The sequence below is a fragment of the Muscardinus avellanarius genome, assembly GCF_963383645.1.
Source record: "Muscardinus avellanarius genome assembly, chromosome: 5".
Classification (NCBI taxonomy): domain Eukaryota; kingdom Metazoa; phylum Chordata; class Mammalia; order Rodentia; family Gliridae; genus Muscardinus; species Muscardinus avellanarius.
This window is the reverse complement of record NC_137790.1, coordinates 77,855,312-77,872,807: the sequence shown is the minus strand read 5'-3', so window position 1 is coordinate 77,872,807 and position 17,496 is coordinate 77,855,312. Positions and strand designations below refer to the sequence as shown.

The following is a 17,496-nucleotide window of genomic DNA, read 5'->3' as shown; positions in this document are numbered from 1 at the left end:
AAAAAATCTAAGAGGGTTCAAAGTCACTTTTTTAGAATCAAATACAGCCAAGTGTGGTGGTAAACGATTCTTATCCCAGTACTTGGGAGGCTGAGACAGGATGATCACAGTTCGAGGACATCCTCAGCAAATAGTGAGACTCATCAACTTAGCAAGACCCTGTTTCAAAAAAAAAAAAATAGGGCTGGGGACATAGCTCAAAGGTAGAATGCCCATGAATTCAATCAACAGTTCCCAAAAAAGAAAAAAGATCAAATGTTGGTTAAGTTTCTACTCTAAAGTCCTCCTATACTTGTCCAAACATAACTATAGTAATATTGTATATGTGTATTTATGAACTTCAATACTTACCAAGAAAATTAAAAGACAAAAATTAAAGAAAACGGGTGTGGTGGCACATGTTTGTAATCCCAGCGCTTGGGAGGTTGAGACAGGAGGACTCCACAGGTTCAAAGCCAGCCTCAGCTACTTTAGTGAGGCTCTCAGCAACTTAGTGAGACCCTGTTTCCAAATAAAGTATAAAATAGGTCTGCGAGTATAGCCAGAGGTAGAAAAGTCCCTGGGTTCCACCTCCAGTACCAAGTATAAATTAAATAAATAAATAAATAAATAAATAAATAAATAAGAAAGAAAGAAAGAAAGAAAGGAAGAGAAAGAAGAAAGAGAGAGAGAGAGAGAGAGAAGGAAAGAAGGAAAGAAGGAAAGAAGGAAAGAAAGAAGGAAAGAAAGAAAGAAAGAAAGAAAGAAAGAAAGAAAGAAAGAAAGAAAGAAAGAAAGAAAGAAAGCCGGGCATAGTGGCGCACGCTTGTAATCCCCGTGCTTGGGAGGCGGAGACAGGAGGATTGAGCAGGTTCGAAGCCAGCCGCACTGGCATAAGAGACCCTGTTTCAAAAATATAAAATAGGTCTGGGAGTGTAGCCCAGAGGTAAAAGGGCTTCCAGGAACCCCAGTACCACCGGGAAAAAAAAAAAAGAAAGAAAGAAAGAAAGATTTTTTACCTACCTTAAACTTTTTCTGGTACACCAACTGATTGTTCTGTATTGAAAACCAGCGTCTAAATAAAGACAAAAGAAAATTAGTTTTCATAAACATGTTACTTCTGTAGTTGGTAAAAATAAAATATTTAGGAAAGACTGGAAATCAGTTTACAGTAATTACATTTTAAGAAATACACTGATTTGTTTTGCTTTATATAAACTGATGGAAATATAGGGTAACTACTAAAAATAAAGAACATTTTAAAACCACAGATGAGGAAAATAAAAGTGATATATTCTGATTCATTTTGTTATAAATTTATAACCTAACACAAACTAATTTTATGGTATCACCAAATAATTGCTTTAAAGTACAAATTTATAGTTTTTTGAAGTTCTTCAAAATAACTGATGTCTTCCCCAAAATTATTTTATTATAAAGTTAAAGTAAATTTATATCATTAATAAAAATACCCATTGTTATGCAATAAAGCATTAAGATAAATGGTGCTTTATTTACAACCTTTCAGCAGATAATTCATCCAGTGTTTGATAAGCAAAACAGAAAACTAATCATTCAGAGCTTATATCAAGTAGAAGATAATCCCCAATTAGCTTGGTCTTACTTTTATACAAAATGCTTCAAAGCAAAATAATTAAAATTATTACTACAAATGATTCACCCAACTATCTATATGATTCTGCTCATTATTTTAAATTATTAAGGAAACAATTTACTTGCAATCTTCTTTAGAAGGAAAGGCTAAATTATATATACCATATTTACTAATTCTAACTTATTGAAACAATAAAAAGTCCTAAAGACTTATGGGAAAATAAAATCACAGCCGAAAGCCATTCCTAAAAGGAAGCAGAACTGCTCATCAAGCATGAAAGGTGAAACAATATTTGAGTCATTATTTTAAAATTAGTTTCATGTGAGATGATTTTAGTTATTAATTAGCAGATATTCTACCTTTTCATTGATACTAATACAAACACTAGAAATTGTAATATATCTAGAATTTCTATTTTTAAAAATTTAGTTACTTTGCCAAAGCTAAGAAAATGAATAGGAGATGCTTTTTTGTTTTTAAGCCTTTTACTAGATAGACTGTTAGGTTTTCTTGCCACGTAAAAAGGTATCACATAGAGACATGTGTTAAATAAGCATCTAGATAAAACATGTGTGTTGCCTCCAAATGCAGATCATCAAGAGGCCAGCAGAAAAGGAAGAACTTCTGGGTGTCTTTATTTTGGGAGAGATAGTTGGTTAGAAATGTTAACAGGAAATACCTACAATACAAACAAAATGGTGCAGCCCTGCCACATGGGATGACATGCAATGGAAATTGTCTCTGACACTGAGTAAAGCACTTTGAAAAATATATTTATTTATTTGAAGGAGGGTAAACTACATTAATAAAGACTTGTAAGTTTTATACCATAATAATGTCTTTATACAATTTGTGAAACGTACAGTTTTACTGGACAATGAAAAACACCCATTTAACACATATTAACTTTTCATGCTTCTGAGTTCTCAAAAAATAAATTTCTTAGGACAATATCCTCTTTAAAAACAGGATGTACAAGATAAATATCTTTGTCAGAGAACACTCCTTCTGATTATTAACTTTATAGAATATATATATATATATATATATATATATATATATATATATAAAAATTTCTGAAACCCATTTATCTACTTCTGGATGATTTCACATCATTGTTCTTTGCACACTTGGGAAAGACAACATAAATTAATCTTTATTTGGTCTTTCTAAGGAAAAAAGTCATAAAGTATATATCCTAAAAAAATTGTAATTACAAAGACCTGTATGTCTTGACACTCTCTCACCTCCAATGCCATTAAAAATAAAAAGAGCTAACTATACTCATCTAACATTGGTCAAAACTTTAATCAGGTAAATAAAATGAAATATAATTTTAATTGTTCTGATTAATAATCCTAGTTATTAATAACATTTCTAAGAAAAAAATAAAGATGAGCACGACAGTGCACACTTGGAATCCCAGTACTTGGGAGGCTGAGACAGGAAAACTGCAGGTTCGCTGCCAGCCTCAGTAACTCGTGAAGCCCTCCATAACTTAGTGAAATCCTGTTTCAAAATAAGGAATTAAATACAGATGAGGTATATCTCATATCTAGAATGCCCCTCGATTCAATTCTCAGTACCACAAAAAAAAAAGGAAAAACTTACAAACAACTCATGGCCTATGAGATACAGAAAAATACTTAATATCTGAAACACTTAGCATCTAGAATTTGAAAGTATTAAAATAAATATTATATACAATCTGGGCCTGCTGACCATGATTGTAAATCCCAATATTTGAGGGGCTGCAACAGGCTCACAGCCAGGCTCTGAAATTTGTGAGGTCCTGCGCAATTTAGTGAGACCTTGTTTCAAAATAAAGAAAAAAATTGGGCTGGGATGTAGCTCAGAGATAGAATGCCCCAGGTTCAATTCTCAGTTACCACAAAAATTACAGATCCAAAGTGATTAAAAAAAAATAATGGAAAGCACTGTGCTAACAATATTCTACTCTACCAGATTAAGAAACTAAGCACAGAGCCAAAATACAAGGCACTTTTCTAAAAAGAAAAACTTCTTCTTCATTAAAAAAGACATCATTTTATATCTCAAATTAAATTCAGTATAGTTAGACCAAAATATTAAATTTGTAAAAATTTAAATATGAAAGCTCTCCTATGAGAAAATTGGAGCGGGAAAGAAAAAATATATGTAAATTAAGTTCTTTTACCATGTTTGATTCCTTAGTTTCAGAAATACACTTGAAATCAGGAACATGAGTAAAAGTCAAAGGGCTAAATGTGCAGAAGCTATAAAAGTAACAGGTTCATGCACATATTCATCAAGGGGCCAAGTAGATAAACAATAAAATAAAAGCTTGAATACATACCCTCATTTATTTTAAATTCAGCTTGTTTTATCACAAGGAAAAAAACTGGTAAAACAAAGTAAACCTAGAAACTGACATAGATTCTTTCAACATAATTAATATTTTTGTTACCAAAGGGACTAATCCTAATTAGTATTCAAATGTTTCAAAAGGGTTTGCATCTTTGGGTAATCTTAGACATATCAAAAAAAATTGCAGATTAAAACAAATTGAGGATATGGGCAATTAAAAGGTATAATTCCATTCCTTGAATAAAATGCTTTTTATTTTTTGTATTTTCTTTCCAATTTGAAACATAAAGAGACCTTTTTATCCATTGCAAGTAATCCAACTAAAATGCAGGTTAATTATGAGCTTTATCGTGCCAAAGAGGAAACTGGAGTAAGATGAGGGAGAAGGGAAGGAAGCCATTTGGTACCTGATATGATCGGGCTTTTTCCTGTCATGTGAAAAAATGGGGCAGGATTAAAACAAAAAGGAAAGGTGGTAAAAGAATGAAAACGCAAATGTGCAAAATAAGCAAAGGACTAGCATGATACGAAAATAAAGCAAGAATTAAAGGAACAAAGCTTAAGCTCATACCTAACAAAATAGCCAAAAGTGTCTATTGTATTGTATTATGACTATGAATTTGTAATCAACTCCAACTCTTAGGAATCTAAAATGCTAATATTTTGAAAATATTCAAAAACTTGCTTCAAGTATTAATTTTTTAAAAGTTCTGGTAGGACTTATCATACTTGGGCATATCTCTACTATTTTATCCCTCTATGGTGATGACTATAAAATATAGTTAATACCTTGGTACATCTTAAGAAGCTGCTCCTAAAAATTGAGGGAAACAAATCACTGTAGATACATCTATATAATCCCAGAATAAAAACTTTTTATACGGAAAGTAGAGTCACTAATTAAGAATTTCAAAGAACATAAAATATTAGCTAAATAAACCTCACATCTGCCTACTCTATTTTCATCAAATCAATGACTCTAAGGCCACATACATATATAGGATTCATTTTGTAATCTATGTAGGCACTTACTTTTAAGAAAAAGCCAATAAAACCAAAATATGTTTACCAACAGCACATAGGCCATTTTGATTTTAAAAATTATGCACTATATATTATGCTCTTAGATAAATTTTCTAGTTCAACAGAAACATTAGCTCCTTTATTAGCCTTTCCAAGTTATTGCTAAGTAAATCATGTTAACATTTATTTTCTTCATTGTTCTTCTTTTCTAAATTTATTATGAAAAGCACGGAGGAATATAGGCTTTAGTGGTTCACTGGTTTAGGCCTGAAGTTAAATTGCTCTATTGAAAAAATGAGGTGAGCATGGTGGCGCACGCCTTTCAGCTCAGAACTTAGGAAGCTGAGACAGGAAGATCACTAGGTTTGAAGTCAGGCTCAGCAACTTAGTGAGTTAGTGACGCTATCAACTACTTAGCAATACCCTTTTTCAAAATTAAAAAAAAAAAATAGAGCTGGGAGTATAGTTCAGATGTAGAATGCCCCTGGGCTCAATCACCTGCACCACAAAAAAAAAAAAAAAGGAAAAAAAGAAAAAGAAAAAGAAAAAATGACTTAATCCAAGAAAAAATCACTGCAGTAGACCTTACATGTGTCTTTGGAAAAATAAGTAGTTCCTTGATATCTATGATTCGTTCTAGCGCTCTCCCTTAGACATCAAAATATGCAGATGTTTAAGTGCTTTATATAAGACATAGTATTTGCATAAAACCTACATATATTCTCTAATATCCCTTCCCTTCCTCTTCCCTCTTTCCTTGCTTCCTTCTCCTCCTCCCTCCCTTTCCTCGTGTTCTCTTCCTTTCTCTTCCCTACTTCCTACAGTCTAACTATGTTGCCCAGGCTGTCATCAAACTCCTGGGCTCTAGCAATCCTTCTGCCTCTGCTTCTTGATTAGCTGGGATTTACCCATGCCTCCATTAAAACTGGCTCTCTCATATACTTTAAATCATCTATAGATTACTAATAATACCAAATATAATATAAATACTCTATAAGTGATCATCAGATTATATTGTTTAAGGAATAATGGCAAGAAAAATCTACATGTTCGGTACAAACTTAATTTTTCCCCAAATATTTTTCAACCCATAGTTGGTTGATTTTATGGATGTGGATCTCTGTACATGGAGGGCCAACTGCATCATCTATACGTACATAAAATTTTGAGACAAAATCTAAAATCATTCAGAAACAAGCTCAGCAGTCCATAAATGATGTAAAACTTTTCATTCCTTATACCATTTTGGATCATATCACACAAAATATTCTGTTCAATTTCAGATTTTAGAATGCTTCTTTCAAAAAATACTTGTAATTTATAAGGCATGGATGAGGTTTAAAATCTGGAGTAAATTCCTGGTCATACTTGCATATGACTCAGAAGGGAGTTCTTTTTAAAAGTATTTTGAAAATATATGTCATAATTCCATAAAATTAAAGATTATGACAAATGTGTCATTATAAGATTGGTACCTTATGGTAACTACAACAAAACAATATTCTCTGAAACTAATCAAATAATCTTTTAAAAAATACTTAAGTAGTAGGTAGAAAAAATCTTAATATCTAAATAGCTAGAGTCCTGGATGTTTTTAAAGTCAAGTATAAATATCACAAAGACTCTACTTAATCTTACTAAGAGACCAATAGACTGTATTAAATTAAACTGAATAGAGAACAAATTAGAGAAGTAGGCCAGCATCTAAGCCAAACATGGGTAAGGGGAAATTGTGTTTTCCAAGATTAGATTTTTGATAAATATCATTCAAGAAACTTAGATACATTCTAAATTTTTAATATTAAAAAAGAACATTCTAGCGCCCGGCGTGGTGGTGCACGCTTTTAATCCCTGCGCTTAGGAGGCACTGACAGGAGGATCGCGCAGGTTCAAAGCCAGCCGCGCTGTCTTAAGAGATCCTGTTTCCAAAAATAAAAAAGTATAGGTCTGGGAGTGTAGCCAGGAGGTAGAAGGGCTTCCAGGAACCCCAGCACCACTAAAAAATAAAAAAAAAGAACATTCTAAATAATACTTCATAGATTATTCTCTTTTCCCATTTACATAATTCCTTACTGTCATGCTTTGGATATAATTTGTGCCCCAAAGGGGGACTATAGCACTGGTCTTCAATGTAGCACTGTTAGGGTGACAGAATCATTTAAGAGGCAGAGCCTGGCATCAGGTCATTTGGTCACTGGGAGCACTGCCTGCAAAAGGGATTCATTCTGACTTCTTGGAGAAAGTCAGCTCCCAGAAAGTGGGTCGGTATAAAGAGAAGACTGGCCCTTTCCAGCTCTCTGGCTTCTTATCTCATTGTGTGATCTCCTCCCCACACATTTCTGCCACTGTGGTGCCATCTTCCTGCTGGTGATGCCATCAACCATGAAACCCTCCCTGGAGACCAAATCGATGGGGCCACACAATCTGAAGACTTTGGGTCTCCAAAATTTCGAGCTAAATAAATCTCCTTTCTCTCATAATCATCTCACCAAAACTCCATTTCTTAATTGAAAATTAGAGTGCTGAACTACAATCTATAGTTCACTGTTCTCTCACTACATACAAACGGCATCTCCTTCAAAGCACATCCTAATGCTGGATGTGGGGCACATGCTTGTAATCTCAGTACTTGGGAGGCTGAGACAGGAGGATTGCAGGTTTGAAGACAGCCTCAGCAAGTAATGAGACTCTCATGAACCTAGCAAGACCTTGTTTCCAAATAAGAAATAAAATTGGGCTGGGCTGTAGCTCAAAGGTAGAATCTCTCTGTGTTCAATTCCCAGCAACACACACACACACACACACACACACACACACACACACACACACACACACAATCTATCATCCTAGTTTCCAAAAGCAATGTCTTTTTCTACTTTGTAAGTGGTAGATAATATATCTACAACTGAGGATTTGGTAGTGACTCCTTACTTGATTTTTTTATATTTTAGCATCTATATCAATTAAAAGAATTTATAAAACAAAAAATGAAAATGCCCACAATTAAAGCAAAATTAATTTTCTTTTATTGCACTGAATGGTAATGTGATTTTCCACTACACTTACTGTGCTTTATTTTGAAGTCTGAGATGAGTTCTCATTGAAGTAGTCCATGGAAGTTCATTTCTTTTCTTCTTAATAAAAGGTATGTTTCTATGTATTTATTGTTTTGATTTTGTTAAATTTAAAAGGTTGCTTTGAAATATGAAGGTTAAATTCAATTCTAGCATTATATAGTAAAGCCTTGAGTTGAATCATCTGCTTTATATAAAGATTCATCAATCACACAATTTTTAAAAATATTCCTAGTCTAGCTACAGAACTTTGTTAGGAAAGACTTAAAAGATTATTGCCTTAATATTTAAAGCTTAGAAAATGTAATTTTTCATTTTTACTTTATAATTATTAGAAATTATTATTTCTAACCAGATCACTTTAGATGGTCTTTTATATTATGTATTATTTTGAAATTTCTAAAAAAACTTGAGGCTTATTATCAAATAAAATCACTATTTTACCACTTTATATTCATTCTAAGATAAAGAAAAATTGTTTCAAACAAAACCATGTACCACTTAAATATTGGTCAATATCAAATGCTAGGGAAATGCTCAATAAATCACTGGCAATGGAAAATGTTGGTGAATATATTTTTATGTAACTTTAAAATCAAAAGAAACACACTAGAAACTCATTTCAATAAGGCACCAAATATTTCTCTTTAAATTAACAAAAATATATGCTAAATTAAACTTACCAAAAAATTCTATTTATTTTGCTAATGTCCATTTGTTTTTAAAAAAACAAAACCAACCTTCTGAATCATTACGTGAATTCATATCCTGTTCAAGTAATAAAATATATACATTTCAACCAATAATACAATAAACCAATTGCCCAGGACCAGAATACAACTCAAAATTACTACAAAATTGTTCTAACTATATTGGGAGGGAGAAAAAAAATAGACATCCTTGAATAAAAGATTAATCAGTGATATTCAAAAGGATAATTCTGAGCTAAGCAGTCTTTTGGTGCATTATCTGACATTAATATTTATACATTCATTCTTATAATAGCTATTTAGTGGGTTTATCTTTTATAAAAACTAATTTAGCAAAAATTCAAGGTTTTTGGGTCACCAGGCGTGGTGGCGCACACTTGTAATCCCAGCATTCGAAAGGCTGAGATTGGAGGATCGCGATTCACTAACAGCCTCAGCTACTACTGAATGAGGCTCTCTGCAACTTAGTGAGACTCTGTTTCAAAATAAAGAATAAAAAATAGGGCAGGGGGTGTAGCTCAGAGGTCGAATGCCCCTGGGTTCCATCCCCAGCCCCGCAACAAAAAAAAGAAAAAGAAAGCAATAGCTACCACAATATATATATTCCTCAAACCCCTGGTTAATTACAGTGATAACAAAGACAAAAAACCAGAGTCATCTAGCTTAAAGACTCCTAAGCAAGCCAGGCACAGTGGCCCGAGCATGCCTATAATCTCAGCTGCTCGGAAAGCTGAAACAGGAGGATCTTAACTCCCAGGCCAGTCTCAATAACTTAGTGAGACTCTGTCTCGAAATACAAATATAGCCGGGCGTGGTGGCACATTCTTGTAATCCCCATGCTTGGGAGGCTGAGAGGAGGATCGCGCAGGCTCAAAGCCAGCCTTAGCTAGCTTAAGAGACCCTGTTTCCAAATAAAATAAATAAATAAAAATAAAATAAAAAATAGGTCTGGGAGTATAGCCCGGAGGTAGAAGGCCCCTGGTGTTCCATCCCCAGTACCACCAAATAAATAAATAAATAAATAAATAGCTGGGGATTTAGCTCAGTGGTAGAGCACCGAATCCCTAGTACTGCAAATAATAATAGTAGTAGTAATAATAATCATAACTAAGATTCATAAGCAAACGCTAAATAAATTTATATATAAGCATCAAATAAGAGAGGAACCAAAAGAAAAAATAGTTTACCTATTCTATTCATTCATCAATTATATTCAACATGAAACTTGTACTGCAATCTATTTGATAACAATTATGGGAAGCAGCTCATATTGATAATTTACTGTGATGATCTAGTCACTATACCAAGCACTATCAAAATTACCCTGGTGTCTTCCTTTAAACTTTGCTTACATTTTAGAATTAAATATGAATGTTTTCATTTTTTCACCTGTTTCTAAGAACCATCTTTTCTTCAATGGACTGGGTTTAGAAAGGTTACTAAGAAATTTAGAGAATTATAAAGAAAAGAGTTGCTAAATCACAGGGAAAATCATAAAACTGTAAATATGAAAGTATTAAGACCAATACTTAAAATTTGTTACCTGTTCCAAGTTTTGAAAGCATTGCTGGCTCGTTTGAACAGATATCCTTCCATGACAATACCATTTGCAGCATCTACATTGTATTCTAACTTAGAATCATCACTGGAGAAATCCTAGACAAAATAACACATAAAAGTTCATAAGATTTGATTATGTTCCCTAGGAAGACAAACTGATCCTAGGGGAAAAACTCAAAAAGAAGAAAATCTTTGTATTAAAACTGTTATAACAACAATATTTATAAGAAACGGGGAGAGGGACCTAAATAATCAATAATTGCTCAACATATTAAAGTATTTGAGTTCAGTGGACTGTTACCCAATAACTATTATAATGATGGCATAAAACACAGATGATTAATTGAATTTACTGCAAAGGAGAAACCGTATAAATTGTATTAAAAGTAAAAATAATATGCATTTGAATAGACATAGGGAACAACTAAATATTACACATGATGTTATGTTTAAAATGCTTTCATTTTATCCCTGTATTTTATGGTTATGTGTTTGTTTGTTTTTTTTTAAAAAGGCGTATTTAATTGAAATTATTTAAATCTATTACTGTTTTCTAAATATATTGCTACCATGGCAGTTTTTAATCTGATAGAAGTAATAACTCTACTATTGAGGAAAATCAGAAATAGGATAAATGAACTATGGAAATTTTTCCCAAAATAAAACTTAGTTTCTCAAAGAAGAAAACTACAGTTTGGAGTGGGCACAGCAGGCTCACTCTTTTGAAGACTATGGAATCACTCAGTCTTCTCCTGTCACTCTACCCATTCAAGTACACATTTGAATGCAAGTCACAATTTCAATTTTCTTCCAAAGATTTCTGATGTTCGGAATCAGAAATCTAATATTTAAAATGTTTCCTAATAAACTTCCAAAGTATTCTAAACAAAACTGCAAGATTGCTGGTATCGCAGCAAATTTAAAACTCTAAAAATCAGTCTCAGAACTTTCAAAGTTACTCCTGCAGCAATGATTAAAATTAGAATGCTACCTGTCTTGAGAAACATTTTGGCAGAGGCTGGATGACCTCCTGCTGAGAATGCTGAGGTGTGAAGGACCTGCATTGGAGGGGAGGCAGAGTGAGAATCGCCCAAGAGTCTTCTAAGTCTAAGAGTCTATTCTACTAAGACGTGAAAAGGAAATAGATTCAACTCAGAATTAAGAAACCTAGTGATACCTTTCAAACTTAACCATAAAAAACATAATAATTCAAAATAATCAAATGAAGTAGAATCGATAAATAAGTCTTTATACTTCTTCCTACTTTTTCTTTGAAAAACAAATCAGAGAAACTTTAATTCCCTCATTTAAAAATTTTGAGGCTATAATTTATTTATTATTTTTACTTTTATTTTTATTTTTACTTTGCAGCTAGGCATTGAACCCAGGCGCTAGTATGTGATAAACAAGCACTCTACCACTGAGCTAACTCACCAACCCAAGGCAATAATTTACTTAAATTTGCAGACCAGATAAGATCCTAAAGTTTTCATTTGTAACATCTGCAGTTTTTTAAATAACCCTGACACTAATTAAAACATAAAATAATGGGGTTAGGGCTGTAACTCAGTGGTAGAGCACTTGCCTAGCATGTGCAAGGCCCTGCTTTCAATCCCCAGAACTGCCAAAATAATAAATAAAACATAAAACAAGACTTTCTTGAATGTGCAAAACATTAAATGTTTCTCTATTTTTCAACTATATTTCTTGAAATAAACTAAGACTTAAATTTAATTACTATTAATATCAATTAATATTTAAAGCACTTAATGTGTGACAGATTAGAGTATTTAAAATGTACAAAAATCACAATATAAGCAACTAATAATGTTAGATGAAATATATACTGTCACAATATCTCTAAATGAATCGGTGATCTGACAAATTAGGAAAGAATATTGAAAGGCAAAAGATTAAATAAATGAAAATTGGAAGCTAAAGGAAAAACTAGTAAGATTCAGCTTTCACTTTCAAGGCATCTGCCTCTCAGGAGAACTTGAGCTCTAATGTGAAGCCTTGAGAATAAATGGGAAGCTAACAGCTTTTCTTTTAAAATCGCAGGCAAGACAAGAAAGACCACCTCCATTTGAGATATGATAAAGGTCCTAGCCAAGGAGATAACAAGAAATGGAAAAAACTGGAAAGGAAGAAAGAAACTATCATAATTTGTGAATACACAGAACATTCAAAGAATCCGTAGATAAATCAATATGAAAGGAGAATTAGGAGCTGGGTGTGGTGGCATACACCTGTAATCCCAGTACTTGAGAGGCTGAAACAAGAGGATGCCCGATTTGAGGACATTCTCAGCAATTTAGCAAGATTTTCAGCAACTTAGCAAGGCCCTGTTTCAAAATAAAAAAATAAAATAGGACTGGGGCTTGGAGCCAGAATTCCTCTGAATTTAATCCCCAATACCACAAAAAAGAAAAAAGAAAAGAGAGAGAGAATGAATTAGGAGTCAGGACTAGTGGCACACACCTGCAATCCCAGTATTTGGAAGCATAAAACAGGAAGATCACAGATTGGGGGCCAGCCTGGGCCACTAAGCAAGACCTTGTCTCAAAATAAAGTAAAAAATAAAGAGCTAGGAGTGTAGCTCAGTGGAAGAACACTCCTGGGTTCAATACCTAGTATGAGGGGGGAGGTATTAGCAAGATTACTGGTTGCATAATCAATACAGAAAAATCAATCTTACTCTAATAAAGAAAAAATGATAAAATAAAAAAATTTAAAAATAACATTTGCAGGCAGGTGTGGTGACACATGTTTGTAATCCCAGCCTTTGAGAAGCTGAGACCGGAGGATCACAGTTTGTGGATAGCCTCAGGTACAAAGTGAGACCCTTTGCAACTCAGTGAGACCCAGTTTCAAAATAAAGAATAAAAACTAGGGTTAGGGATGTAATTTGGAGGTAGAATGCCATTGGGTTCCATCCCCAGTACCACAAAAATAAGTAAATAAATAAATAACATTTGCTAGGCATGGTGGTGCATGCCTGTAATCCCAGTATTTAGAAGGCTGAGACAGGAAGATCACAGGTTCAAGGACAGCCTCAGCAACTTAGCAAGATTCTCAGCAACCTAGTGAGACCCTGTTTCAAAATACACAATTTTAAAAAGGGCTGGGAGTATAGCCAGAGGTAGAATGTCCCAAGTTCAATCCCTAGTACCAAAAATAAGATAATATTTACTAGAATATGTGCAATATAAATCTAGGAATAAATCTAACAAAATATGTATAAAAAATCATAAAATTATAAGAACCATTAAAGAAAACTTAAGTGGAGAATATAACAAAAACATGAATTAGATGATTTAATAAAGATATCAATTTTTCTCCAAAACTGATGTATAGATCTAATTAGTCCAAATAAAAATCCCAAAGGTTATTTTTTATGAAACCTGAAGAGCAGCTCCTGAAATTTAGATGGAAATAAACAAATACGGTGATTCATTTTTTAAAAAGAGAAGGTAGGAAGTTTTACTTTATTTGATACCAAGACACTATAAAATTTACAATACTAGACAGCATAGCATTGGCATAATTAAGATAAAAGGACAAATGGAACAGAACAGAGCCCCTAAAAAAGCCTCAGATACAAGGAAATGTGAGGTGTAGCCCAGCATGTATGACAGAGCACTGGGAAAGTAAAACTTGTGATAACTGATCTGGATCAACTAGCTACCAACGAAAAATAAATGAAACTTTATACCTGACACTGTACGCAAAACCCAGGTGTGCACGAAGTCGAGCTATAAACACGAAAAACAAAGCCATACAGGAGAGGGTTTTGGTATCTTGGAATGGGAGGGATTTACTGAACAAGACACAGAAAGCATCAAACATAAGACTGATAACATAAAACTATATGAAAATTTCAAACACATATATCCCCAGAGTGGCTTATACCCAGAATATAGAGATGATTTGATCAACAGGCAACCTGGCAGAAAAAGGGAAGAAAGAGTAAGAGACATTCTACAAATGAACTGTCCAAATGACCAATAGACAAAGGACAAAGTGCTGAAGCTGTACAAACGAGAGCCACAATGAGATAGCCGTATCTGTCCACCAAGCTGGCAAAAATTAGAAATTCTCACAATGCAATGCGGTGCCAAGGAATAATGGAACTCTCACACAGTGCTGTGAGGCACAAGTGAGCATCTCCTACTACACATACACACATGCAACACAAACACACTGACGCAGCAGTTTTACTTCTAGTTACAAATTCATCAGAAACATGTCATGTATACTAGGCATGCATATCAATATCCGTAGCATCACTGTTTCTCCAATTGATCAATGTCAAATTTTTAAAAATCTAAATAATAACATTAGATGTACCTTCTCTTAAATTTTAGTTGACTGGATTTTTATTTATTTATTTATTTTTTACCTGTAATGCAGCCTTGTGTCAGCATTTAAGGGCAGAAAAAGAGTAAGTATTCATAATAAGCAAAATGGCATTATTTTCTTAAGAACAGTCGTATGTTATTTAAAGCTAAATTAATTAATTAATCTCAGCTTTAATAATTTACCAGGGCAGGACAGTCAGAACAACACCAAACTATGCACAAAATTGAGAATGATATTAAAAGAAACATTCAAAGACAATTTGATTTAAGCAAATATTCATATATTTCTATAAACATGAGCTCTCATTTTAATTAAAAATGATTAATACCAACTTGAACAATCATTTTATTGCAGTATTATTAAAACAAATTAATCATCAAAATACCATATGTACATCCTAAATATGTATAATTTTTATTTCCCAGATAAAAGGATAAAACAACTTACTCAACCAAAAGTTAGTCTAATGTATTTATTTATTTATTTATTTATTTTGCAGTACTGGGGATGAAACCCAGGGCATTCTACTTCTGAGCTATATCTCCAGCCCTATTTTTTATTCTGTATTTTGAAGCTGGGTCTCACGGAGTTTCAAAGGGCCTCAATAAGTAGCTGAGGCTGTCCTTGAACCGCTATCCTCCTGTCGTACCTTCCCAAATGCTGGGATTACAAGCGTGCACCACCATGCCTGGCAAAAGTTAGTCTAATTTTAAACAAAAGAAAATATGTATGCTCATCTAACAATAACCAGGAATTAATTAATTTAAAGATAGCCTGAACTGGGTATGGAGCATGCCTGTAATCCCAGTATTTGGAAAGCTGTAACAAGGGGATATAGCAGGATTGAGGCCAATCTCATAAACCAACTGAGACCCTGTTCAAAACAAAAATAAAAAAAACTGGGAGTGTAGCTTGGAATTAAAATGTCCTAGGGTTCAATTCTCAGTACCAATAAATGAATGATTGAAAGGATGAATGAATGAATGTGATCTGATAGGAAATCTTTACTTTTTCAAACTAGTATCTCTCTGACTGTAAGAATACATCAATTAAATTTTCCTTCCTTTTATTACTAATTGCTGCTTTCACTTTTTTCCACTTTTATCAGATCTACAGTATTTTAAATTCTACATAAACCATAACAAAAGTTGGCTTGACTGAGCAATACTGAGAGAACAGACTTAAAGCCACAGGCATCGTATCACTCGCTTGTACTATTGCATCCGACCTCCAACTCTCCCCTTTTATTTTATTTTATTTTTCTGGGGATGGAACCCAGGGGCTTTCTACCTCCGGGCTACACCACCAGACCTATTTCATATTTTATTTGGAAACAGGGTCTCACTAGGTTCCTGAGAGCCTCACTAAGTAGCTGAGGCTGGCTTTGAAACTGTGTGATCCTCCAGTCTCAGCCTCCCAAGCGCGGGGATTACAAGCGTGCACCACCACGCCCAGCAATCCCCCTTTTATTTTTATATCACTGCAAAAAAAAATTACTGATAATTTAAGATAAAAAAATTATTGAGGTTGAGGTTCAGTCATATCACACTCAACTCATCATGAATAAACAAAAACTGCTTAATATTTGAGGTTTCATTTTTTAAAACGTATTTTTCAAAAATCTCCTTAGCTATGAGGCAATTAACAAGCAATGCAGTGCCAGCACCCCATGCCAGAGGAGGCTGCTCCTGAGGCTCCCTGAGGCTGGAGTCTGGAATACTGGCAGCACCTTGTCTCTCATGTGCTTACTCGCTGATGTGCTCACACTTTGACTGCAGGGTGGTGGTATCTGAAATAAAACTTAACAGTGTTTCAAATTCTAACTCTGGGCCACCTTTAACTCAATTCAGGCCTTGAGTGAGAAAAGTTTTTTTATAAACTGGTTTAGAAGCCCATGGCTTTCAAATGTTTAAACTGAAATCATCATAAAACACTTACCTCAATATCTGAAAAATCTTTTACTTTTTTGTAAAAAAAAAAAAAAAGGAATTTCTCTAACCATGTAATTATTAAAGCAACTCAAATAATTTATTCCAACACTTGCTTAAACCAACACTAATCAAGCAATTAAGCAAAATGGGAATCAATCTTTCCGCTTTCCGCGTGTACCTTTTGCTGAATGGTGGAATGTTTCTGCTCCATCTCTCTTTTCTCCTTTGCTGCATCAACAACCAGTCGATCCAACTACAAAGAAAAAGGAAAATGCGGGGCGTTTTAATTTAAGAAGATATGAGTATTTTTCATACCGTATTCTAAGTAACTGTACAGTTAAACACAGCAGTATATCACTGAATTTAAGTTTACCTAAAAAGGCAATTTGGCTAAAGTTTAAAGTTCCTACTTTTTCTGGTATTAACTACTCTTTGAGCAGGTCACTCTCTCTAAGGAGAAGGTTCTGAAGAAAAGTCATGGTGTCAACTACACAGGACAAGAGGCCTTGACTTGGGCACTGCTCTGGTGCTCATTCCTTCAGTAAGGAAATGACTCTAGTTTAAGCTGCCTGCTGACCCACCCAGCAAATTCAGGTAGGTACAATCAAAATTATAAAGAAGAGCCGGGCATGATGGTACATGCTTGTAATCCCAGCGTTTGGTAGGCTGAGACCAGAGGATCGCAGTTTGTGGACAGCCTCAGCTACTACTTGGTGAGGCCCTTTACAACTCAGTGAGACCTTGTTCCAAAAATAAAAAATAGGGCTGGGGGTGTAGCTTGGAGTTGAAATGTCCCTGGGTTCCATCCCCAGTACTGGAAAAAAATATTATAAAGAAGAGTTGCTGCTGACTTTCTTCCCCCCAAATAGCAAAAAGTCATACAGCTAAACTAGTGC

General features: G+C 34.0%; 1 protein-coding gene across 1 annotated transcript in view; it reads right to left on the bottom strand.

Moving 5' to 3' along the window:
• ACAP2 (ArfGAP with coiled-coil, ankyrin repeat and PH domains 2) overlaps nucleotides 1-17,496 on the bottom strand; it is a gene marked incomplete at both ends in the record, with an annotated part of 138,713 nt that overhangs the window by 28,335 nt on the left and 92,882 nt on the right. Inside the window, 4 exons of the mRNA XM_080696547.1 lie at nucleotides 1,003-1,054; nucleotides 4,348-4,368; nucleotides 10,291-10,403; nucleotides 16,779-16,853. Coding sequence (XP_080552673.1) covers nucleotides 1,003-1,054; nucleotides 4,348-4,368; nucleotides 10,291-10,403; nucleotides 16,779-16,853 — 261 coding nt within the window. The remainder of the gene's footprint in view (nucleotides 1-1,002; nucleotides 1,055-4,347; nucleotides 4,369-10,290; nucleotides 10,404-16,778; nucleotides 16,854-17,496) is intronic.